This window comes from Protopterus annectens, chromosome 1.part1 (genome assembly GCF_019279795.1).
Source record: "Protopterus annectens isolate FY-2018-M chromosome 1.part1, PAN1.0, whole genome shotgun sequence".
Classification (NCBI taxonomy): Eukaryota; Metazoa; Chordata; order Ceratodontiformes; family Protopteridae; genus Protopterus; species Protopterus annectens.
The window spans coordinates 999,081,638-999,108,170 of record NC_056726.1 but is presented as its reverse complement, the minus strand read 5'-3'; the positions used below and the strand labels follow the sequence as shown (position 1 = coordinate 999,108,170).

The 26,533-nt window shown below is 37.6% G+C and overlaps 1 protein-coding gene across 1 annotated transcript in view; it reads left to right on the top strand.

Annotated features, from left to right (window-relative positions):
- The first annotated feature begins 24,812 nt into the window (after positions 1–24,812).
- Positions 24,813–26,533, top strand: part of LOC122815236 (scavenger receptor cysteine-rich domain-containing group B protein-like) — a 160,212-nt gene continuing 158,491 nt past the window's right edge. The window contains exon 1 of the mRNA XM_044087569.1: positions 24,813–24,922. Within this exon, the coding sequence (XP_043943504.1) occupies positions 24,850–24,922 (73 nt within the window). The 5' untranslated portion in view covers positions 24,813–24,849. The remainder of the gene's footprint in view (positions 24,923–26,533) is intronic.

Below are 26,533 nucleotides of genomic sequence, written 5' to 3'. Positions count from 1 at the left end.
TGCTTTGTAAGCTGTCTGCAAGCCATGGCTGTTACTGTTTCAGGCAACTGAGCAAATGTCATGAATATCCAACTTGGACAGCAGACTGTTGTTTATTCTTACTCAGAGTGCCTTTACTTGATGGCAGATGTGTACACAAACAGACTGAATGCTGTCTGTAAATAAAAAGCTGCTGCAATAAAATATTATCTGATGAGTGTGCACAGGTATGCATCCAGCTTATTGTAGGTTTGTATACTCCATTTTTGGTGCCCAACAGATTGGTTCATTTTACAAGTGAATTGTTCATGTTAGGGGTCACATTAAAGGTTGAAAAAGGTGTGGATTGACATATTCGTGGTCTGAAATTGTATATATCACAAACATCTGGCATCTTAACAGGGGTGTGTACACTGTTTATATCCACTGTATAAGAGTAATGCTTCACACATGTCCCTACCTTTGCAACACCAGTAGCTGTAGAAATGTCACTCTGTTGGATGCACAGTAACTAAGATTACATATGTGTACAACATGTACAGCTTAATTAACTGACATTTTGCATCCCATGTCTGTTGCTATGAGGCAGCCATATACACCTAGTCATACTGACATGTGCACAGGTAATACCTGATATACATTTCCATTCTATGTCAGTATGGCACACTGTATTCACACTCTTGCTGCCCAGTCATCTCTCTCAACCCGTTAGAACAGGGCATCTGTAGGATGCCACACATACATGGGGGGCAATGGGACAAAGTTAGTGGCACTGTCTTAATATTGCTGCAACACACTTGAGTCATTCGATAGCACAGTAGCCTTTGCATTGAAAGGCATACCCTGGAGGATGTACAACACTCATATGGCAGGAAGAGAAGAGAAAGGCTAGAAGTGTGGTAGTGAGGGTAAGAACGTTCAATTTTGTCAGTATGACTGGTACAGGGACAGAGCTAGCTGATATGATGGCCAGGGGAAGGTTGATATATTGTGTGTGCAAGAGATCAGATGGAAGGGGGGTACAGCTAGGTGTATGGAAGGCAGGTCACAATTGTGCTATCATTGTGTGGATGGGAGGAGAAAGGAGGTAGGGGTTATCCTGAAGGAACAGTATGCCAAGATTGTTTTGGAGGATGAAATGACTGTCTGAGTGATGTTTATGAAGCTGGAAACTGATGGTGTAATAATGACTGTTGTTAGTGCATATGCTACGCAAGCTGGTTGTGTGATGGATGAAAAAGAGAAATGTGAAGTCAGTTGGATGATGTGGTGATGACTGTACCAAAGGGTGACAGAGTGGTGATTGCAGCAGATTTCAATGGGTATGTTGGTGAAGGGAACAGAGGAGATGAGGAAGTGATGGGTGGGCGTGGGAGGATGGCATAATGGTTAAGGTGTTTACCTTACAGTGTCAAGGTGCAGGGTTTGATTCTCACATGGGGAAATTGGCTAGGCTTGAAATGGCTCACATGAGCAGTTAGCCTAGTTCTAACCTATGAACCTATGAGCCTATGTATGGTGTTAAGCAAAGGAATGCATACGGTGAGATGGTAGTGGATTTCACAAAAAGGATGGACATGGCTGTGGTGAATACATACTATTACATGGGGGAAGAGCATATGGTGACAAACAAGTGTGGAGGAAGATGAACACAGGTGGAATATATCCAATGTAGTAGGGCCAGTTTGAAGGAGGTTGGAGACTGTAAAGTGGTGCCAAGGGAAAGTGTATTTAGGCAACATAGGACGTTGTCTGTAAGATGATGTTGGTGATCAAGAAGAGGAGGAGTGTGAGGGGAACACCAAGGATCAAATGGTGGGAACTGGAAAAGGGTGATTGTGAGGTAGAGTTCAGGGAAGAGTTAAGATAGACAGTGGGTGGCAGTGATGATTTACCAAATATCTGGGTAAGTACAGCAGAGCTAGTAAGGAGACGGCTAGAAAGGTGTTTGGTGTGACATGTGGATGGAGAAAGGAGTACAAGGAGACCTGGTGGTGGACTGAGGAGGTACAGAACAGTATACAGAGAAAGAGACTGGGGAAGAAGGAGTGGAATTGTCAGAGAGATGAGGAAAGTAGACAAGAGTATAAGGAGATGAGGTGCATGGCAAAGAGAGAGGTGGTAAAGGCTAAGGATAAGGCGTATGAAGAGTTGTATGACAGGTTGGACACTAAGGAGGGATGAAAGGACTTGAATCAATTAGCTAGACAGAGGGACTGAGCTAGGAAAGATGTGCAGCAGATAAGGGTGATAAAGGATAATGAGGGAAACATACTCACAAGTGAGGGGAGTGTGTTGAGCAGATGGACAGAGTACTTTGAGATGCTGATGAATGAAGAGAATGAGAGAGAGAGAGACGGTTGGATGATGTGGGTATGGTGAATCAGAAAGTGCAATGGTTTACCAAGGAGGAAGTAAGGACAGCTGTGAAGAGGATGAGTACTGGAAAGCCTGTTGGTCCACATGACATACCTGTTGAAGCCTGAAGGTGCTCAGGGGAAATGGCAGTGGTGTTTTTAACCAGATTGTTTAATCATATCTTGGAAAGAGAGAGGTTGCATGAGACATGGAAAGAAAGTGTTCGGGTACCATTTTAAGAATAGGGTTGATGTGCAGATCTGTAGTAACTACAGAGGGATAACACTGATCAGTCACAGCATGAAGTTATGGGAAAGAGTGGCGGAAACTAGGTTAAGCAGAGAGGTGATGAGTAATGGTCAGCAGTATGGTGTCATGCCAAAAAAGAGCACTACAGATGCAATGTTTGCTCTGAGAGTGTTGATGAAGAAGTACAGAGGAGGTCAGGAGCTGCTTTCTGTCTTTCTGGACTTAGAGAAAGCATATGACATGGTGCCTAGAGAGGAGTTGTGGTATTGTATGAGGAAGTCATGAGTGGCAGAGATATATGTAAGAGTGGTACAGGATATGTACAAGGGTGGTGCAACAGTGGTGAGGTCTGCAGTGGGAGTGACGGATGAATTTAAGGTGGAGATTGGATGACATCATGGATCAGCTGTGAGCCCTTTCTTATTTGCAATGGTGATGGACAGGTTGACAGACAAGATCATACCTTGTTGACTATGATGTTTGCAGATGACATTGTGAACTGCATTGAGAGTAGGGAACAGATTTATGAAAACCTGGAGAGGTGGGGATTTACTCTAGAGAGGAGAGGAATGAAGGTCAGCAGGACTATGACAGAATATCTGTGTGTGAATGAGAGGGAGGATAGTAGAATGTTGAGGATGCAGGGAGTAGAGTTGTCAACGGCGGATGTGTTGAAATGACTGGGATCAATATTTTAGAGTTATGATGACTGTGGAGAACAGGTGAAGAAGAGAGTACAGGCAGAATGGAGAGGGTGGAGAAGAGTGTCAGTAGTGATTTGTGACAGACGAGTACCAGTAAAAGTGAAAGGGAAGGTCTAAAAGATTGTAGTGAGACCAGCTATGTCATATGGGTTGGAGACAGTGGCATTGACAAAAAGGCAGGAGTCAGAGCTGGATGTGGTAGAGTTACAGATGTTAGGATTTGAACTGGTTGTGACGAGGGTGCACAGGATTAGCAATGTGTATCTGAGAGGGCTATCCCATATTGGACAGTTTTGAGACAAAGCTGGAGAGTCAAGATTACATCAGTTTGACATGCTGAGGAGACAAGAGGAGTATATTGGAAAAGGATGGTAAGGATGTAGCTGCCAAGTAAGAGGAAAAGAGGAAGGCATCAGATAAGATTTTGGAAGGGGTGAGAGAGGACATACAGGTGGATGGTGTGACAGAGCAAGATGCAGAGGATAGGCAGAAATGGCAACAGATGGTCCATTGTGGCTACTGCTAATGGGAACAGCCAGAGGAAAATGACTGAGATGTAATGTCAGTCTTCACAGATTTGCCAAGGATTTGCCAGTCATAACACAACTCTATGAGTAAATGACTACAAATATAAGGCACACATATGGTCAGTGTGCATAACACTGGACAGTTACATGGTATGAGCTCAGGATATCACATGCAGTTCAACACACACATCTTCAACAGTACTTTACTATGTAAATACCATGTATAGGTCTCTCATATTTCTGAGACAAACAAGTATATCATAGTTGTATTCACAAGTAACATATGGATATGTATGACATTCCAGTAGCTGGCCTAGCATTGTCACAGTCAGTATTGTTCAACACACTCCAGTAGTAGTCATATGTGAGCCATCCTTTCCTGGGGTGACTCAGGGGCCTGACCTATGATCTATGTCACTGCAGACCGAGGCATATGCTATGGCCATTGTTTCTGATCAGCAATATATCAGTACAGCAAATCTTGTTGAGACATATATGTTAAAATTCCTATTTCCTATTCTTACATACCCCATACTGCAGCCCATTACATGCTTACTTGTTTGACATACCTTTTTTTTCCAAGTGTAGGTGGTTATGTCCTGCTGTTTTTTGTTTTTTATTTAGTTTTGTTTTTTTTTTTCTCAGTGTTTCACTCTCTCTCTCTTTTCTCTCTCTCATGGATGTAGGGTGTACATCTGTTTTGTATAGGCAGCAGCTTGCCTTTTGTAGATAATGCTTATGAGCAGTTGATGGCCTGTTCACCAATCGGTGTTCCCCACATTCTAATTGCATGCAGAACAGCTGTGTTGTTATTCATATAGCCAGTGGCACGGTGACACACATATATAACTGAGTACTTCATGTGGGCATTGGCCCTTTTCCTTGCCAGTGAGGAGAACTTCATGGAGTTGTGTGAACAACAGCATTACAGAGGGTATTTGGAAATACCTCTTACAACCAAAACTGTGGAGACATGCCAACAAAATGGGGGAGAATGTTCCAGATATATGGACAGAATGTAAGTATTGCTGTTATACATTTGGATTAATGCTAGTCTAACAGGGTTTGTATGGACATGTAGTTTCTGTGTGATTTTAACTCTGACAGTGTTATGTGTTTGACAAAACTCTCAACTGTAGGGCTATCCACAGAATGGCCAGAGTTTGGACTCCTATGTCTGGTGTGTTCCTCAGATATATTTTGTCTTTGGAAAATCAGTAGCATACTCTGGGGATTGCAGTCAGTAACTGCTAACATTCATTTGTGTTTCTGATCTCATTTTTTAAGATCCTCCAAAGCTAGCTATGAAAACAAAATGTCTTCTCACTAAATTTCTAAATCTTAATGTCTGCATAATCTACAATATCTCTCTTTGTCACTCTAGTATCTTATGTTAGCATAAAATAATTGTATATAGTACTTCTATTTGTTAAACTTTGAATTTATTTACTGTTTTTATTTGATTAACGTCAAACATTGTTTTAAAATAAATAAATAAATAAATAAAATCATCACTAATGCCAAGGACAACCACAGAGCATTCAATAGCTATGTCAAGAATCTTGATGGCAACAGCCAAATCTGCTCTGAGCTACAGCACAAAGGCACGAATATTACAGAACCAACTGATATTGCCAACATCCCAGCAGATAGGTTCAGTGCTAACTTTACCCCCCATCACCACCTAAAGGGCCCACATCTATACAGGAAGAATGCAGAGTCCCTGTAATCACAACTACACAGGTAAAACTGCACTCTCTAAAGTCAAAAACACAGCATCCATGGGACCGGACAACATCCCAGGCTGCGTTTTACATGAACATCAGAACGAACTGGCTCCCCACTTAAGCACCATGTTCAATAATAGCCTCGCATCAGGCTTTGTGCCCACTGAATGGCACACAGCAACAGTTATCCCACTTCACAATGGGGGAGCCACCACTGATCCCGGGAGCTATCAACCTATTAGCCTGACGAGCCTGGTCTGCAAGGCCATGGAACGCATCATCATGGAACTCATAAACAAAGACATTGGTAACCTCCAAACTCTAGATCCCACCCAGTTCGGGTTTGTGAAAGGCAGATCATGCCTTCTGAACCTGATCGATTTCTTTGAGGCAGTCACCAAAGCCGTAGATGAGGGTAAGGTGGTTCACACAGCCTATCTTGACCTCGCTAAGGCTTTCAACACCATCCCCATTCTGGAATTATAGCTAAACTCACTAAACTAGTTATAAATCCCTATGTCACAAGATGGGTTGCCAACTGGCTCACTGACAGAACTCACACTGTAAAAGATGCAGACTCCAAATCTGACCTCAAAGCAGTGACAAGTGGAGTACCACAGGGTTCCGTCCTGGGACCTCTCCTGCTTGGTATCTACTTCTCTGAAGTACAGGCTAACACAGAAGGACTCTGGCTAATGATGTTCGCAGATGACTGCAAACTAGGAGCCATAGTCAAGTCTCCAAATAATGTGGACATCCTACAGATGGGCCTCACTGAGACAGATGCCTGGTGTCAGAGCCATGGCCTCAAGCTCAATGCCAAAAAGTGCAGTGTCATCCCCTTTGGTAAAAACTCTGTACCCATGAACTACCACATAGGCAGCAATCTACTTAACACCGAATGCATGATAAGAGACCTTAGGACCCAGGTGGACAGTAGTCTCTCCTTTGATAGTCACATCGCCACAGTAGTCAGGAAATCCTTCTATGTGGCACACCTCATCATAAAAGGATTCTCATCCAGGAAAAAAGAGGTCATTGTTCCCCTCTACTCGACACTCATTAGACCCATTATAGAGTACAACTCCCCTTTTGGAATGTACCTCACAAGACATCTGCAGCAGCTGGAAAGGCCACAGAAGTACCTCACAAAGAGGATTACTGGCCTCAAACAAATGCCTTACACTGACCGCCTCAAAAAAACTCCAGCTTTACTCTGTAGCATATCACCTACTCTGAGGTGATCTCTGCCTAACATATAAAACAATGTCAAACCCAGAGCTGTTGGACATGCTACACCTAAAGAAATCCCAATCCCTCCAAGCTACATGCTCTAGGGACCTAAACCTTGTCACTACAATAAACAGGACATGCTGGAGGGATAGATTCCTGTCCCAGAGACTTCCCATGCTCTGGAACAGGCTATCCATCTATGTCAAACAAAGTTCTACATTAGCACTCTTCAAGAAAACTCTTGACGAGTGAATGGGAAATATGAAATACACCTCTGGGATCACTTCTGTATGTCTGCTCGATAGTGGCACAGGAAAACAACTTTCTTGGGTGGAGTAAGCCAGGGAACCTTGTTGGCTGGGCTTACGTAGGCCCTTGGGCCGGTAGCCTAGTACCTACCTATGAACCTATGAACCTATATCATTCAGAAAAGATATGTTACAACTAACCCTGTTACACCAGCAACTTTCTCAGTTTATAACAGCAATATTTTAAATGTGCCCCTGTTTTTGGCCCTTTGCCCCACAATTATGTCAGGCTTTGTCCAAATGTCATGCAGTAAGAGGTTGATAGGTATGGTATATGATTATTTAGTGCCTACATTCCTGATATCATGCCAGTGATGTATCAGACTACCAGACATGTTAGGTGGAAGAGGTCTTATATATGAGGGGAAAGCCTGGACAGTCTGTGGGACTCTACAGTTGAGAGGTGTGTGTATTTTGGCAATTCATGACAGACTGTCAGGATTGTGTAGCAGTGTTGCGTGTCAATGTTATTTGGTCTGTGTAGAGGGGGTGGATGTATGTGTTGTGGCTCCTTTTTTATCTGCCTGTGCATGATGTTCCTGTTTCTGGTGGACTGTCGGCTGTATATATTTGTAGGGGGAGACTGAGACATGTTCCATACCATGGTCAGGCTGTGACTTTGGCCAGTATATGTAGTGGGAGTGTGTGAGTGGCAAACATGTTGAGATGTTTTTGTTTACACAGTCCTTATACTGTACTGTTCAATTGGCTTACCGGTATGTCACTGTGACTGTGGTGGAATTGGTTGTGGGTATGCACTTTCACACCAGTGTCTGTTTTCCACTAGTGTTACATCCCTGTAGTGCCTGCTATATTTGCAAATGCATGTTACAGCCTCAGAGCTGAAGTTGGGTAGTGTTATGTCAGTCTGATTGTAGTGTGGATGTTGCTTGTTAGCTGAGTGTAGTTTCCCTAATGTTGTGTTATGCTCACACATTCATAGGATGTCCTGTCGTCTGGCCGATATCTTTGGTCTGGTCCCCATAACTGTTATGTATTCCTGACAGATCACTGGGATGATGTGGGGACTGAGGTCACTAACTAACGAGAAGCAATTGAGTTGCAGACTTGTTATATTTCAGTCAATATATGGTAGAACATAAAGTGTTAGTACATCAACTTTCTCAACTTATCTACTCACGTATTTTGGATATGTCACTAATTTCATGCCTCCCCCCCTCACCTTGTCAGGCTTAGTCCAGATTCATTGCACTAAGGGGTTCTGAGCATACATCTCCACTGCCAGGATTTTCACAGACTGTCTAGATGTTTGGCCCATACTTTTGTTCTGTTCCACAATTTATTTGTCTTTGTCTGGTAAATCCCTGTGATGATCCAAGGATTTATGTCAGTAAATAATGACATAACATTTCAGTTTCCATCCTCATATCCTTCAATAACTGTCTGCTGAAATGCACCCTGTTGCTGTAGCAAATGTCTTCGTGCTTAACAGCGATAGTTGAAATATGTCCCTATATCTGGCCAACCCCCCCCCCCTCCCTTTTACAGCCTTTGTACAAGTGTCTTGCACTAAGAGGTTGAGAGGAATGGTTCTGAGGTCTGACTGCACTGCATGTTATGTCCATACATTTATGTGTGTATATATATATATATATATATATATATATATATATATATATATATATATTCTTTCCTTTATATATTTATATATGTGTATCTATATTATTTATCCACTATTTCATATGTTTCAACAGACATATATACATATATATATATATATATATATATATATATATATATATATGTGTGTGTGTGTGTGTGTGTGTGTGTGTGTATGTCTATATACAACACATGAATGATTCCACAGAGCTTTCTCCCTAATGTTGTATACCTCTATTGCAGGATATGTTTGAAAAAAAAAATAGCATTAGTTCCTGCAGCTCAGATGGTGTAGTGGTACAGTGGTCTGACTGTAGTGTATAGGATCATGGGTTTGAGACTTGGTGCTTGCATTCTTTTTCATTACTGTTACATGACCAGAATGTATGATATGTTTGTTAAAGCATGGCAGATTTGCAGAGCTGATATGCTTTAGTGATATGCTTCTGTGATAGTAGAGCACAGCATCCTGGGTTCAAGATGTGGCAGGGCTGACTATTTCATTTCTAAGCAGAATAAGGTCTGATACAGAGTGATTAAGGCAGTTGTAAGCAGCTTTGGGCAATGGTAAGCAATGCCAACACACAGTTAATCCATTTTAGTTTCAGTTACTGCTGCTTATTCCCACTTACCCCATGTGCTAATTTCTTTAAAAGAAAAGAAAAAGGGGTGAAAGGAAAGGGGTGAAAAATGGGCACACAGAAGGAAGTACAGTATGAAAGGTAGCTAGGTATGTGCAGGACGAGTGTAGGAAAGGTCCATAGCTGTCCATTTCTTCTACAGCAACAGCTGTGAATTTCTACAGAATTTGTAGGTGAATTTGGACACTCAAACCCCTGACAGAGGGGGGAGGACAACAGTAATGTGTTGTCAAGTCAAATGGACCAGATTACTAGTGTTTAATGGATATGTGTGTGAAATGGACAGCTATGTATGGGGCATAATGTTTTTGGAAACAGATGCCCTTTTTTTTAAGGTGAGAGTGGGATGTTGGGGAAGAATAGTAGGTATATTTGGGGAGGTAAGTTGGGTAGAAAGAGAGACAAGACAGCAGACACAGGTAGTATGTGACACATGTGGGAGGTAAACACCTTGGACAGGGAGGGTGGTTGGGAATCAAATGCCCATGAGCCCCCAAATGGATACAGTGGGACTGAGGTCCCCACCCATGGGCAGTTACCACTGCACCTTCACGGCCCCAAAGGTGGCTGTGCTTGGGGCTGGACAGGAGTGGCATGCTGGCTCTCAAGATGCACCAGATGGACCTTAATCTGACACAGCTGTCCAACAAACTCCTTTTGGATGGAGCTATGCACCAAACCCCGGACCTGTCTACGGATGACAGTTTCCTGTCTGCACCCGCTCCCAGTGGGGGGGGGGGTGTGTCCCATCCCCTGAGATGGTTCCACCTGAAGGTGGTGCAGGACCAGTGGATGAAGAGGTCCTGGGTTAGGTCCTAGACATGCTGATGCCCGGTGCCATGGCCAGATGAGGCAAGACAAGTGGATCCGCTGGGATCTGCCTCCCCAGATGTGCTATGGTGTTTATAGGTTCATAGGTGTGTACTAGGCTAATGTCTGTGGAGCCTTTGCAAGCCTAGCCCATACCATTACCTTGGCATTGTGCCACCCAACCTTAGTTCCTAGTGCCTCTGTCAAGCAGAGTCACTGGAGTGATCACTGGGGTGAATTTTCTATTTCCCATCCACTCATCAAAATTTCTCTTGAAGAGGTTTTACAAAATATGTTGGTTAGTCAGGAATAAAACATTTCAAAATTAGTTTTAACAGTATGCATGAGTGTTCCAATTAACTCAAACCAACAGATTTGAAACAGCTACATAGCAAACAGAACACATACATAAATGGAACAACAGTAGGCATCATAACAGAATGCAGGTTACATTGATAGTAACTGGCCACCAATGATAGTATTTGAATGGGGAACATTAATAATCAAATGATTCAATATTTGTAGAACAGTAGGACACATGTCCCCACAGTAGTTTTAGTGAAAAATATACCCATTGATTATGTATATGAATTATTGGTGCAGATAGGGTGGGGGAGAGAGAGATATAAACTAACAACTTTATAGCCTTTGATTGTTCACAACTGAACTGATCATTACTGTCCTCATTACTCTCCAGGTATGACATCACTTTACATCTACCTATGCCCTGGGGTTGGGCAGTGGAATGTTTGTACACAGTGTATTACTAAAGTCTTCTTTAAACTAATACATACAGTTCCTTACCTGGCAGACCTGTGGAGGAAATTTCTGTTAACACTACTTGACTGTTTCTACACATATTCAGTATTCAGAGTTACATATGTGTCACTGACAGAGGTGCCCTGTACTCATGCTGTGTGTTTATGTGCTACTGCCATACTCTGCCTGAACTTCTATCTGTCACCCTGGGTATTGGCAGAGGTAACCACTAGCCATGACAGAGTGACACTTGAGGGACATTTATCAGGAGAAACCATTTGGTGTATGTACTTATCTTGCTGTCGTTTACAGCCTTGGGGTTGGACAGTGGTAGTGTTGTACACAGTGTATTAGTACAGCCTTCTTACAGCTAATACATATATTTCGTTACCTGGCAGACCTGTGGAGGAAATTTCTGTTAACACTACCTGACTGTTTCTACATATATTCACATATTCTTGGGTGAAATTATGCATACAGCTTACTACCACTCCTGGGATTTGAACCGTGCCTGTTTGTGCAAAATGTACAACAAAACTGTGTTTCAACACAATGAGCTATGGAAGAACATGTATTTCCCCTTGACTATTTTCTGCCTAATATTCTCTTGGACAATCTGACCTTGTAATTCTGACATTCATGCATGGCAGACAGTTCTTGTACTGTGTATTGATACTTTGATATATAACAATCTGGAAAGAAATGGTTAACACTAAGCACTGCTGTAGGGGATACAGTATACTAGTTTAAAGATTACTATACAGGGATCAGATCTTGGTGCATGGAACATTTCATATAGTTGATCTCCTGTTTTATAGCACCACAGTCTTTGTCAGATGAACCTCAATTAATTAATGCTGTCAGAGTTATAGTTGCTGTGCAGAACTTGTGCACATTTAGATTCATACCACCACATATCAAAGTAAACACAACAGTCTGGAGTTTTTACTTTTATTGAAGGGTACTGGCACTTTTATTGATAGACATCCTGTACATCAGTATTCCTCTACTAACATCTCATTTATTCATTACACACAGTACACATTGTAACCTACTGGCAGTTGAAATTCTACTCCTTTCTATTTATTTGTCCTAAATACTGCAAGCTAGATTTGTACTCACCAGCCTTCTGGTGCAACCTTAGCAACCAGAACTCTCATCTGCAGCTGTACAGGAGATAAAGAAACATTTATGCATGCCTATCAATCACATACACAGGCTGGACTTTGGTGAACACTAACTGATACCGATATTTACACACTTCTGGGACATTCTGTACCCATGCGTCTTGGGTCTGCTGATCCAAGAGCTAACACTTCCTACGCTTGAGGTCAGCAAAATGGTGCTGGACCTGCTCACCAGTTCAAGGGATGCCAGTAGCACTGGTGAGATCACATGCGAGATGGTCCCAGGCCTCCGCTTTGTATTGGAAGCACTGGTACTGGCCCTGTAGCAGTCTCTCCTCATAATCTTTCACTAGGAGTCCAACCATGACCCGAGACTCCTGAATGCCCCAGCATTGCGCCTGAAAGCATGAACCCTCTCCTGCACCAGCCATAGTGCCTGCAAGGATGAGCTACAACTGGCCATGGCTGTATTCCCACCTGTAAGGTTTAAATACAGCCAAATTCCCACAATTTGCTGTCATTGGACTATTTTGAATATGCTGAGCTAAGCTAAACAACTAGCAAACCCGCTTAGCTAAGGTTGGCAGTGCTTAAAGGGATAGATGTTGAGCACTGCTTACCAATGTGCAGATTTGCTTAGCTGGGCTACCTATTGCTTAGTATTTAAATTTAAGCAATGCTTACACCCCCTTAGCAAAGCTGAGCACTACCTAGCATTGCTCACATTTCATTTTCTAAAGTATCAGGATTGTGGGATTGATTCATCCTTCCTGACATATTATAATTTTATGTTTACCTTCCATGACATCCCACTATGTGCTTTCATTAAATTATATTCTTGTGTGACTATACGGTATGGAGCACTTGTGTTTATATGGAGGTTTCACATGTTTTCTAGACTGATAGCTCACTTTTGGACCTGCTACACTACCCTGGTTGACAAAAAACAGTGGCTACATAATTTAAACTTACAAAAATAATTTTAATACTACTTTCCCATACAAAAAGGTGTCTGTCTTGGTATTCAAACCATGAATGCCTTTATATAAAGCAGGAACTCTAACCACTACACTATCTCAGCTTGAAACTTCACCTGTATATTTGCATTTATCTCCTGGGGGATGTTTAAGCTATGCTAACTGGATGGCCATAACGCGCACACCTGCTTAGATATGCTTAAACATTCCTTAAGCTAAAAAAATATTTTTATATTATTATTTATATTATTATGTTATATAAATGAGTCTTGTGGTGTTCTGGCAACTCATTGAGGACTTCAATCATGAAACAATGGTATTTATTTGGCTTTCAGGCTTCTATCCTTCAGGGATTCCTGCTGATACATATCCTGTTATCTATCAACTTTCTAAGTGTGTGAGGGCAATTTTTCAAGGTGTGTCCCTAATTTATTCTTTATTACCCCCATTATTTGTGCCTTTGTCAACATGCGCTGCTGTAAGGGAATATTGGCATACATTTGCTTTCAGACTTCTACCCTTCCATAATTCATGCTAATGCATGACCTGTTCTCTATCAACTTTCCATGTTTGTGATGGCTATATGTGTGTTTTGTCACTTTTGGGGGATTTATCCCCCATTATATGTGCCTTTGTACCCATTTTCTGCTTTATCAGGTTGCAGAAGTGTCATACAGCACTTTAGCAATACAGAGGGTGTGTTATAGAACCTGTCACACACACCCTGCATTGCTTTCTTGTTACCGATGTCTATTTCAGTGTCCATGGACACTGAAATGATCATTATTTCATTTCAGTGTCCATGGACACTGAAATATTGTCATAATATTAGAGTAAATCTCTAGTATTATGCCAGTTTGGCTTAGAAAGTGCCATATGGCACTTTCTGAGTGCAGGGGATGTGTTCAGTGTCCGTGCACTACTTGGACATGCCCTCTGCACTTGTTCATGGTTCGTGTCTATATAGGGAGTACAGCTGCATACCTTCATGAATATTCAAGGCACGCTGCTGCTCTAAATGGACATGAACCACTCCATGCAAGAATAGTCTTATTCTTGCATGGAGTTTGTTGAATGCAGGGGCTTGTCATTGATGCTGAAAAATTAGAATACTGTGGGTTCTGTCCTCACATCAGATGCTTTGATTCATTTTCTACTACTAATAATACTGCAGTACATTCTAAAGTGAGAGCTTCTCTCTTCAATGCTCTGTCTTTCAGATGAGACATTAACCCAAGGCTCCATCTGCAAGCTCTCTTGGTGGCTAAGGTGAACATAAAACATTGTATGTCACTTATTAAAATGAGTAGGGTTTATACACTGAAATATTTACTTATAAACATAACCTTTTCACAGGGTCATAGGTTCATAGGTAGCTGTCCTTGTGTGCCATTTTAAGTCTAGCCAGTTTCCCTTTTTGTGCTCAAATTAACCTAGCCCATTTGGTTATAGATTGAGTCCCATGGTCAATAATATATACTACCCCTAATGAGAATAACTGCAATTATACCTTTGATAATTTGATATCAGTTTGAATTCATATCATTCACTTTCATATGTACATATTTCCCACTGCCCTCGCCAAATTTTTCCTACTCAGTATGAATACCACCTCGGGTCTGTCTTGCAAAGATGATGCTGGATGAGTGGGACTAAACTGGCCAATATTTATTTATTTATTTGTTTCCTTGTTTGAGTTACTTATTTATTTGCTTTTAGTTGTCATCATGGTTAAGGTCTTCACTGCCCATGCACAAGGTACAAGGTTTGATCTTGACCTTCGGCCACTGTGTCTCTGTGGGGTTCTTCCCACCTCTGAAAAACATGCTGCGTGTTTTCATCTCAAACTCTTCAATGAATAGAACTATGGCCAGCAGCACAGGCTCTACATGGTGCCCTGTAAGTGGAAAATTTGTATAGACCAACCACTTTGGGCATCTACTATAGTGTGCAATATCCTCAAGATAGAGGAATATGGATCACAGACTGTATATTGTGGCAGGACTAGCCACTCAGTGGTGTAAAAAATATAGCGCTAGCTGATTCTGTCATGTTGACTTGTGTCAGCAAACGGGCATGGGTATTTGTCAGTGAAAGGTGGGTTGAGGACCAGGCCTATCTGATCTATGCCAGGGACCCATGGCCCTATACCAGGGGTGGAAATGCCCCTATTGGCCAGTATGTACTCACCATAAAAAAGTTGAGCAGCCATGTGTCAATACGCTACTACCTTAATGGGTGTTGTAGATATTTGAAATGTACACATTCTTGATACTGAGATAGTATTAACTACTTGGACACAAAGATCTCACACAATGGAGTGGAGTTTAAATCAAATATATATAGGAAAGAAACCTTCTGTAATGCATATTTTCACTACAGTAGTAACCACCCTTATCACCAGAAAAAAAGCTTAGTGAAGGGGCAAGCAAGAATGACTTCCAAGGTGGTAGAACTGGATAGGGAATTTGATGTACTAAGAGGTATGTTCTTGGAAAGGGATTATCCTTCTGAAATGATAGAATTTTTAATGAAGTTAAAGAAGCGTGGGGTACAAGATACCCCCACTTTAAGGTAGAAGCTTAAAAAGAGAGAAGGGGATTGAGGAAAATAAGAAATGTGAAAAGGCATTGGTTTTAGAACACAATGGGTATGCTGAAGACATTAGGAAGCTAGTGGCTAGGAATTGGAGCATCTTTAGAGTACAAAAATAAATTAACAAAGTGGGACCAGTTAAGCAAATATTAGAAAATGGACCAGGGATTGATAAGAGTAACAACAGGGGCATGGTACCATGTGGAAGGTGTGCTCATTGCAGCTATATTTATAAGGAAAAAACATTGATTTTGGACAATGTTTTACATAATAAAGTAACATTTGTCCAAGGTAATTGTGCAACCAACAAAATAGTTTATTTTGAAAGTGAGATGACTGTGCAGGGTTTTACATAGGGAAGACAAAAAGAACATTAAAATCAAGAATTTACAAACACATATATGAAATAACTAAGAAAAAGCAGGCAAATGCACTCTATAGGTGCTTGGTTTGCCCCAAATTTAAGAACTTTTCTTTTGCTATTTTGGAAAAGATTACAATTAAACCAAGGGGAGTGGGTGACTGGCAGAGAACACTTCTGAAAAGGGAATTGATATGGCAGTTAAAATTTAATGCTACATCCCCCAGGGTTGAATGACCAGGTGTCCATTGGTCCTGTTTTAAAGGAAAAAGCTGACATTTTAAGTTGAAATTAGGTGAGGATGCCTTTAAAAACGGATGAGATGGAATTACTTTTAGAAATGGATGAGATGTAATCTACTTTGATTGTATGCAGATGAGTTAATGTTTTACAACTGTGCTATAAAAGAACATGTACTGTGGAATGTATTTATCTGATGAAGACTCCTAAGAAGATGAAAGCACTCCTGAAATTGTGTGTTTTTTATTAAAATTTCATTTTATTGGTTTATACTACAGAAGTCCAGTTCTGTTTTTTTACTTGGTTTTGGTATTCTGATTTTGGCCATTCTTTTGGACATTTTGGGGATTTTACCTGGTAAATCTGTTCACTGAAAGATGGACGTAAAACTAATCAATCTGCCAAACATGAAATAAGATTACTGCACTCAATGTAGGTTCACTGAGAGGACGGAGCTTAGAAGTGGATAACTTGATGGTACAGAGGAGCCTAGCCATCTTATGTATCCAAGAGACAAGATGTAAGGACATTGGAGCAAAGTAACTAGGTTTGAGATCCAGAGTTACTACTTAAGAGGAAGACAGGCTAGAAATGTTGTGGGATTTATGGTAAAAGAGAGGCTTAAGAAGGCAGTGAAGGATGTCATCAGAATTAATGACAGACTCATGGCAGCCAGGCTCCAGCCTATGTGCCCTACAGTGGGGTTGTGATAGTGAAGAGAAAAGAACATCCAGACAGCAGTTACAGGACCTACTATATAAAGCAGGACAACATGAAATGGTGTTGATAATGGGTGACTTGAATGCATATACCAGGATAAAAAGAACAAGAGATAAGGAATAAAGTGGTAGATGCCATTCTAGACTTCTTTCTGGCAAATGGCTCGATAGTATCCAAAACATGTCTCAGAGGGAGAGACAATCACAAGGTGACATACAGGAGTGGCCAACGTGCAACTCGGGCAGACTTCTTCCTAGTAAGGAAAGGTCACTGGGGTAGAATCAGTGATTGCAAAGTCATCCGCAGTGAAACAATCAGCCTATAGCATAAACTACTGGTTGCTACAATCAGGTACAAGCAGTGGTCAGAGAAAACTCTAAGGAATCAATGTGACCTTTGTAAATAAAGTAATAAAGTAAAATAAGCAACAGTCAGAATATCACACATTAAGATCTGAGCCTATATAACGTTGGTTATGGGACATAATTTTCAAGAATTGGAATACTTCTGCTTTTGACTGTCTAAATAACTAATATAGAAAGTCAAAAGGAATGAACACAAACTCAGAATCCAAATTACCGGCAAATAAGCAGGGAGTAGGTAATAAAGGTAAAATGCAGCTGACACAGCAACACGTTTATTAAACACTCCACGATAAAGAACAAATATCCACTCGTAGTTGATTAAGAATAAAAAATCCACTCGTTGTTAAGCGCTTTCATCTGCAGATTGCAGACTTCATCAGAACAAGTGTAACAAACATTTAAAATTATAATATATACTGATTTTGGCGCCAAAACTTGCAAGTTCTCTTAAAGGTACATCAGTGCTTTACGTATAAGTTACTAACTTCTCTTAACTAGGTTCTTTATAGAACATACCATATACACATCCTTTTAACTTAAGCTAATATATATATATATATATATATATATATATATATATATATATCAATAAATATATATAAATAAATAAATAAAATTATTATTTTTGTATAAATATGTTAATATAAAAATATTTACAAAACTATAAATATCTATAATATTACATTTATGAATATCATCTTGTATTTTGATCTTGCTATAAACATGATAGATAATATTCAAACCATACATAATGCATAACAATTGAATTGATTGTCTTCATAAAATTAATACATATTTTAAAAAGGTTTAATACTTATAAAATCATTGATTCCTGGGCTCCTAGTGGCGTCTAATAAAATTTGCCACTTGCTTTCCTTGCATGCAAATCAAGTTTTCCAATCTCCTCCAAAGGGTATATAATATTCCTGGTCTATAATGGTAAACAAAAATGTATGTTGTTCCCCTTGTTCACTTATATGTTTATATAGTGCATTGTTGAGGTCCTTTATCTGTATCTTATAATAATGTTCATAGATACATTTCCTCAACTGCCTCTCTGTTTTGCCTATATAAAATACTGAACATTCTTTACATATTGCAAGATAAATAACCTGTTTGTTGTTACAGTTTCCACCTCTACTTCTGATCCGTGTATGATTAACATCTCCTAATACAAAGCTTGACTTTTCATTAGTAAATTTACATTGCCTACATCTCCCACATTTCTTTGTGGATACCCATTTTTCACTTTCCTTTAGCCTATTGCTACCAGCTTTCTCTAACAGTTTCTTAATATTGGGTGCTGTCTTATATACAACCCTCGGGTAATATCCCAATTTATCTCTCAATGACTCAGATACTGAAACAATATCCCAATGTCTTGTTAAAATTTCTTTTATACGATTAGCATATGGTGTGTATGTTAAGACACACACTCTCCCTGCATATAATACATTTTTAGAGGGATTTTCGTTCCTTTCTCCTTGCTTCCCCAATAATGGGATATATTTGTGACCCCATTGTGATATGACATATTTATTAGTATCCTCTAACATTCTTTTGGGATAACCTCTGTTGGAAAATAAATTTAATATGAAATGCATTTCATTTTCCATATCTTGTTTCGTTGAAGACATTTTTGCTACCCTAATACACTGTCCTTTAACTATGTTCTTAAAATATGTGGGGGATGGTTACTTGTATAATATACATAGTCATTGGAAAATGTGGTCTTCCTGTGCACCTTCGAGGCATAACCATCTGTGGTTTTGTAAATATATGTGTCTAAAAACGCTATTCCTGTATCGCTTATAATATGAGTAAATTTCAAAAAAGAAGTGGTTCCATTTATATACTCAATAAAATTATGAATATCTTCCTTAGAGCCCTTCCATAGAATAAAAATATCATCAAGAAATCTTGCATAAAATGCTATTTTTGAATAATGTTCACTGTTAAATACAAATTTATTTTCCCAGTCCAGCATAACTAAGTTAGCAAATATGGGTGCGCATGACGCACCCATAGCTACCCCCTTGCTCTGTTTAAAATATTCACCTTCAAATGAGATGTAATTGTGATCAAGTACTAATGTCATCATGTCTAGTATAAGTACAATTTTATCCCAACTTAATTTGGAAAAACTTCTTAAGCTATTGCAAAAATAATCTAATCCCTCATCCTTCGGTATACTGGAAAAAAGGTCACATACATCAATAGTAATAAAAATGAATTCTTCTTTCCATAAGGTGGGAGTTATTTTACCTAAAAAATCCCACAAATCCTTGATAGGATGTAATATGTTGTCTTATGTGTGTTTGATCCATTTGTCAATGATGAAGCCTATATTAAATGTTTCTGATTTTGATCCCGATATAATAGGTCCAAAAGGGTTTTTTTTGATCGACTTATGAATCTTAGGTATCCCTACAATATGTGCCATGGTTGGATATTCAATCTTAATAAAATTGTATATATCCTTTGTTATTCTATTATCCAATAGATATTCTTCTAATATTAAATCTATTCTTCTGTATCCTATGTTGATCTGATTCATGGATACTACCTCATAGTTACCAGATTCATATAATATATTATGTATTTCTGCCTTGTATGCAAGGTTGGAAAAGACTACCACCCCACCTCCTTTATCGGGTTTCATAATTCTAATATCTTGATTATTCATTAATTCCTTCAAACATTCCCTTTCACCAATAGTTAGATTATCTTAGTGTGTATCAAATCTCTGCCTATTCCTAATGTATTCTTTATTATACCAATAGATTTCCTTACATACCATTTTTTCATAATTATTCACTATAGCATTACTTATGGGTATGTAATTACTTTTTTTCTTTAATTCTGTCCCTACATATGTCATATCATCTTTCACGTTATTATTGAATTGAATACCTAGATTTAATCTCCTACAAAATAATTTGATTTCTTTGATAGTATCCACTAAATCAAATTTATTGTTGGGTATAAATTTCATACCCTTGGCTAATAACTGATAAAATTCATCTTTTATTTTAAAATCTGAATAATTAAAAACATTAAATCCATTGTATGTACTCATAATATTAAGATAGTCAAGAGAAGTATTCTGTTCATCATGGTTCGAGAAGGTTTCCTCAGCTGTATTTTCTATACCGGAAATACTATCTATCTCCAACTGCTTTTTTACTATATGTGTGTGTTCACTATATACATTATGTTCCACTAAAACTTCCTGTTCCACTGGGTGTAATTTTTCTTGTACGTGGGATGCAATCTGCCTCCTTGAAAATTTTCTTTTTGTTCTTCTCTCATTTCCCTCTCACTGTACCTCCTGTCTATATATGTATTCTTCCTTTCTTGAGGCCAAACATACGCTTTCTGATGCTGATATGCTTCTACATCTCGTTCTATCTTTCTATTTTTTCTAGCATAAACACTATGTGCTTGTTTATCAGCTAGATGAAATTGTTTGTGATATAAATCCTTCCAAGTATCAAATTCTAAGTTTTGGACTATGCTTTCATTGATATTTTCAACTTCACTTATTAATGTTGATACTTTCTCATCATTATATTTCAATAATAGCTTCATGTATTTATATCCAAAATCATCAAATAGGTTATTGAACTCATATTTGACATGTTCGTTGTAAACTAAACCCATCGGAAGTTTAAAAAATCTCAATCCTTTCGGAACAACTTGTATGTTAATGCATTTAGTTAAATATGCATTGTCCACTTTTATATTTTTAATTTGAGTCAATTTATTACCTAAATTAAATATCATTTCCTTGATCGTGTTTTTATGCACTTGACTCACTCGATTGTGAGGAACTTGATAAACTTTTTCAAAATCAAAATCATTCATTAAAAACTGATTAATAACATCATTTTCTGAACGAACTGCATTACTAATTTTATTTCCGGTATAGAAAATACAACTGAGGAAACCTTCTCGAACCATGATGAACAGAATACTTCTCTTGACTATCTTAATATTTTGAGTACATACAATGGATTTAATGTTTTTAATTATTCAGATTTTAAAATAAAAGATGAATTTTATCAGTTATTAGCCAAGGGTATGAAATTTATACCCAACAATAAATTTGATTTAGTGGATACTATCAAAGAAATCAAATTATTTTGTAGGAGATTGAATCTAGCTATTCAATTCAATAATAACGTGAAAGATGATATGACATATGTAGGGACAGAATTAAAGAAAAAAAGTAATTACATACCCATAAGTAATGCCATAGTGAATAATTATGAAAAAATGGTATGTAAGGAAATCTATTGGTATAATAAAGAATACATTAGGAATAGGCAGAGATTTGATACACACGAAGATAATCTAACTATTGGTGAAAGGGAATGTTTGAAGGAATTAATGAATAATCAAGATATTAGAATTATGAAACCCGATAAAGGAGGTGGGGTGGTAGTCTTTTAAAACCTTGCATACAAGGCAGAAATACATAATATATTATATGAATCTGGTAACTATGAGGTAGTATCCATGAATCAGATCAACATAGGATACAGAAGAATAGATTTAATATTAGAAGAATATCTATTGGATAATAGAATAACAAAGGATATATACGATTTTATTAAGATTGAATATCCAACCATGGCACATATTGTAGGGATACCTAAGATTCATAAGTCGATCAAAAAAAACCCTTTTAGACCTATTATATCGGGATCGAAATCAAAAACATTTAATATAGGCTTCACCATTGACAAATGGATCAAACACACATATGACAACATATTACATCTTATCAAGGATTCGTGGGATTTTTTAGGTAAAATAACTCCCACCTTATGGAAAGAAGAATTCATTTTTATTACTATTGATGTATGTGACCTTTTTTCCAGTATACCAAAGGATGAGGGATTAGATTATTTTTGCAATAGCTTAAGAAGTTTTTTCAAATGAAGTTGGGATAAAATTGTACTTATACTAGACATGATGACATTAGTACTTGATCACAATTACATCTCATTTGAAGGTGAATATTTTAAACAGAGCAAGGGGGTAGCTATGGGTGCGTCATGCACACCCATATTTGCTAACTTAGTTATGCTGGACTGGGAAAATTAATTTGTATTTAACAGTGAACAATTTTCAAAAATAGCATTTTATGCAAGATTTCTTGATATTTTTATTCTATGGAAGGGCTCTAAGGAAGATATTCATAATTTTATTGAGTATATAAATGGAACCACTTCTTTTTTGAAATTTACTCATACTATAAGCGATACAGGAATAGCGTTTTTAGACACATATATTTACAAAACCACAGATGGTTATGCCTCGAAGGTGCACAGGAAGACCACATTTTCCAATGACTATGTATATTATACAAGTAACCATCCCCCACATATTTTTAAGAACATAGTTAAAGGACAGTGTATTAGGGGAACAAAAATGTCTGACCACATTTTCCAATGACTATGTATATTATACAAGTAACCATCCCCCACATATTTTTAAGAACATAGTTAAAGGACAGTGTATTAGGGGAACAAAAATGTCTGCAACGAAACAAGAGATGGAAAATGAAATGCATTTCATATTAAATTTATTTTCCAACAGAGGTTATCCCAAAAGAATGCTAGAGGATAATAATAAATATGTCATATCACAATGGGGTCACAAATATATCCCATTATTGGGGAAGCAAGGAGAAAGGAACGAAAATCCCTCTAAAAAATTATTATATGCAGGGAGAGTGTGTGTCTTAACATACACACCATATGTTAATTGTATAAAATAAATTTTAACAAGACATTGGGATATTGTTTCAGTATCTGAGTCATTGAAAGATAAATTGGGATATTACCCGAGGGTTGTATATAAGACAGCACCCAATATTAAGAAACTGTTAGAGAAAGCTGGTAACAATAGGCTAAAGGAAAGTGGAAAATGGGTATCCACAAAGAAATGTGGGAGATGTAGGCAATGTAAATTTATTAATGAAAAGTCAAGCTTTGTATTAGGAGATGTTAATCATACACGGATCAGAAGTAGAGGTGGAAACTGTAACACCAAACAGGTTATTTATCTTGCAATATGTAAAGAATGTTCAGTATTTTATATAGGCAAAACAGAGAGGCAGTTGAGGAAACGTATCTATGAACATTATTATAAGATACAGATAAAGGACCTCAACAATGCACTATATAAACATATAAGTGAACAAGGGGAACAACATACATTTTTGTTTACCATTATAGACCAGGAATATTATATACCCTTTGGAGGAGATTGGAAAACTCGATTAGCATGCAAGGAAAGCAAGTGGCAAATTTTATTTAGACGCCACTAGGAGCCCAGGAATCAATGATTTTATAAGTATTAAACCTTTTTTAAATATGTATTAATTTTATGAAGACAATCAATTCAATTGTTATGCATTATGTATGGTTTGAATATTATCTATCATGTTTATAGCTAGATCGAAATACAAGATGATATTCATAAATGTAATATTATAGATATTTATAGTTTTGTAAATATTTTTATATTAACATATTTATACAAAAATAATAATTCTATTTATTTATTTATTTATATTTATATATATATATATATATATATATATATATATATATATATATATATATGTATATATATTAGCTTAAGTTAAAAGGATGTGTATATGGTATGTTCTATAAAGAACCTAGTAAAGAGAAGTTAGTAACTTATACGTAAAGCACTGATGTACCTTTAAGAGGACTTGCAAGTTTTGGCACCAAAATCAGTATATATTATAATTTTAAATGTTTGTTACACTTGTTCTGATGAAGTCTGCAATCTGCAGATGAAAGCGTTTAACAACAAGTGGATTTTTTATTCTTAATCAACTACGAGTGGATATTTGTTCTTTATCGTGGAGTGTTTAATAAATATGTTGCTGTGTCAGCTGCGTTTTACCTTTATTACCTACTCCCTGCTTATTTGCCGGTAATTTGGATTCTGTCTAAATAACTAATTTTTATCAAAGCTCCCAATGAATGTGAACCAAACAGTATAAAAAAACAATTATTTTTTTTTTATCTTTTTTCACTACACCTTTATTGATTTTATCCATAAAGTACTGGGATTTATTTACATGTTCTGTATAAATTATCTATCAGTTTTTAGAAGATCATCTTACTTTGAAGTAACTAGTGATACAGATATAATAAAAAAACAGAATACGACTCAAGTTGAAAGTTCAGATAAAGACATTTTACAGAGATGGGCATAACAGTAAAGTCATTAACCCCTGAGTGAAAAGACAGGAAGTAAGAAAAGTTTCTTTATGTGTCATTGTGTCAAAAATAAAAAACTTCAGACTGCATAATTGCATTTTTTTCTGAGAACTTATGGTTTAGCAAAATACATGGCTTTCTTTACCAGTGAGGCAACATTGTAAATGATTATTGCATGCCACAATATATAAAGCTCAAGTTCCACATTTCCAACCAGATTCATAAATGCTTTTAAGATAAAGAGTTCTGTAACCACACATGGCATAGAACACTCGAAAAACATGAATCATTTGCTTGTACTTGTATGTTTGCATATGTCAATATGTTTTTCAGATCCCATCTTTAAACTGGAAGGTAAGAACAAAATCAAATTTCTGAAAGTATATTTACTTTTAAGTATGAGTTATTTGTTTGTAATTTCTGGCTATTTTTCATAAGTACAATTGAAGGGTATAGACAGGCATACATAAAGTAATTACCTATGTGCAAATGATTTCTTTGAATGGCAGTTGGCACAGAGGGTTAATGCTGTACGCTATAGGTCCTATGGTGCAGGGCTTTATTCCCCTCAGCTCTCATTTGCATACTTTGTGATCTTGTGTAAGTCACTTAACCAGATAGTGCATAGGGATACATGGGAATTTGGATTAGGCTCCTAAATGGTTTGCTGGACTGCAAGCCTAGTAACTTAAATGGGTCAGTTTTTGAGCAACTCAAATGCTCTAAAAACAAGTCATCAAATACATTAATAAAGCAAAAATGGCACAAATTAGACAGCAAACAAGGTAAATCTGCTACTGCTGATAAGGTTATCATATTACTAGACATCACATTAAAGGAATCTAATATAATAATTATAATGTATGTATTGGAGCATGAATTATCTATTTAAAATATGTGCCAAGAACAAAGAGCAGAAGAGACAATAACGTAAAGGAGATTGATATAGAAGTCCGAAATTTTTGCCTGTAATCCTCATGTGTGAGTAGTTTCCTATTCATTCTCATAGAGATGTCTTTAGTTTCAAGCTGAAGGAATTGCTTTCTATTTACTTTCAAGTTTTGAGTGAAACCTTAACTTGCAACAGATGGATTCTTCACTAAAAGTATTCATCTTGTCAGGCATTCAAAAGTAAGGTCAGTATTCAGAAAAAATATATATGTAGTTTACTGCATTAATTCAGCAAAACACAAACAACACGTTATTAGTTCTATACGTGCAAAGGAAACCTGAAGGGCTTTTTATTCTTTTGATTTGTGTTCCACTTTAGAATATTTGACTACAGGATTCTTTTATTTATTTATTTATTTATTTATTTATTGTTTGATTGCATTTGTTAACCAGGAAAGTCCACTGGGCCTAAAAGAGTCCATTTCCATTGGAGGCCCAGGGAGAAAAGCTCCGACAACGATATAGATACAGAAAATATTAAACATTAATTGGTACAAAAGTAGCTACAGTGTTACACATAGTGATTGCAATAATATATACAGAATATATACATAAAAGCAGGAATTTTGTTGGCTGCCAGATAAATTCAATCAGAGAGGCATAAATAGAGATGTATTAATCAGCATTATATTTTTATTTAGATAGACAAAACATATTTAATAAAAGGTAGATGACCTTTACTTGTTAATCAGGTAAGTCAGTGGACACAAGTATCTCTTTTCAGGAGTGACTTGGGAACACTGGCTGCTTAAGTGATTCATTAGTCAAACAGCAGGCAAAGGAGGCTGAGAGAATTCAACAGTGGACTTGCAAAATAAACTTATTAATACGTCATAACCTTAATCATCTGTACTAACTGCCAGAGTTTACTAAATGTTGACTTTGTTACTTTTGTCTCAGTATTTGTTGTCTAAGATTTTGCTACAGCTAAAATTGCAATACTTTGCATTGCAAATGTATTACCTTAGCATTATTATCCAGTATTATGCACACCATCATATTTTATATTGTCAT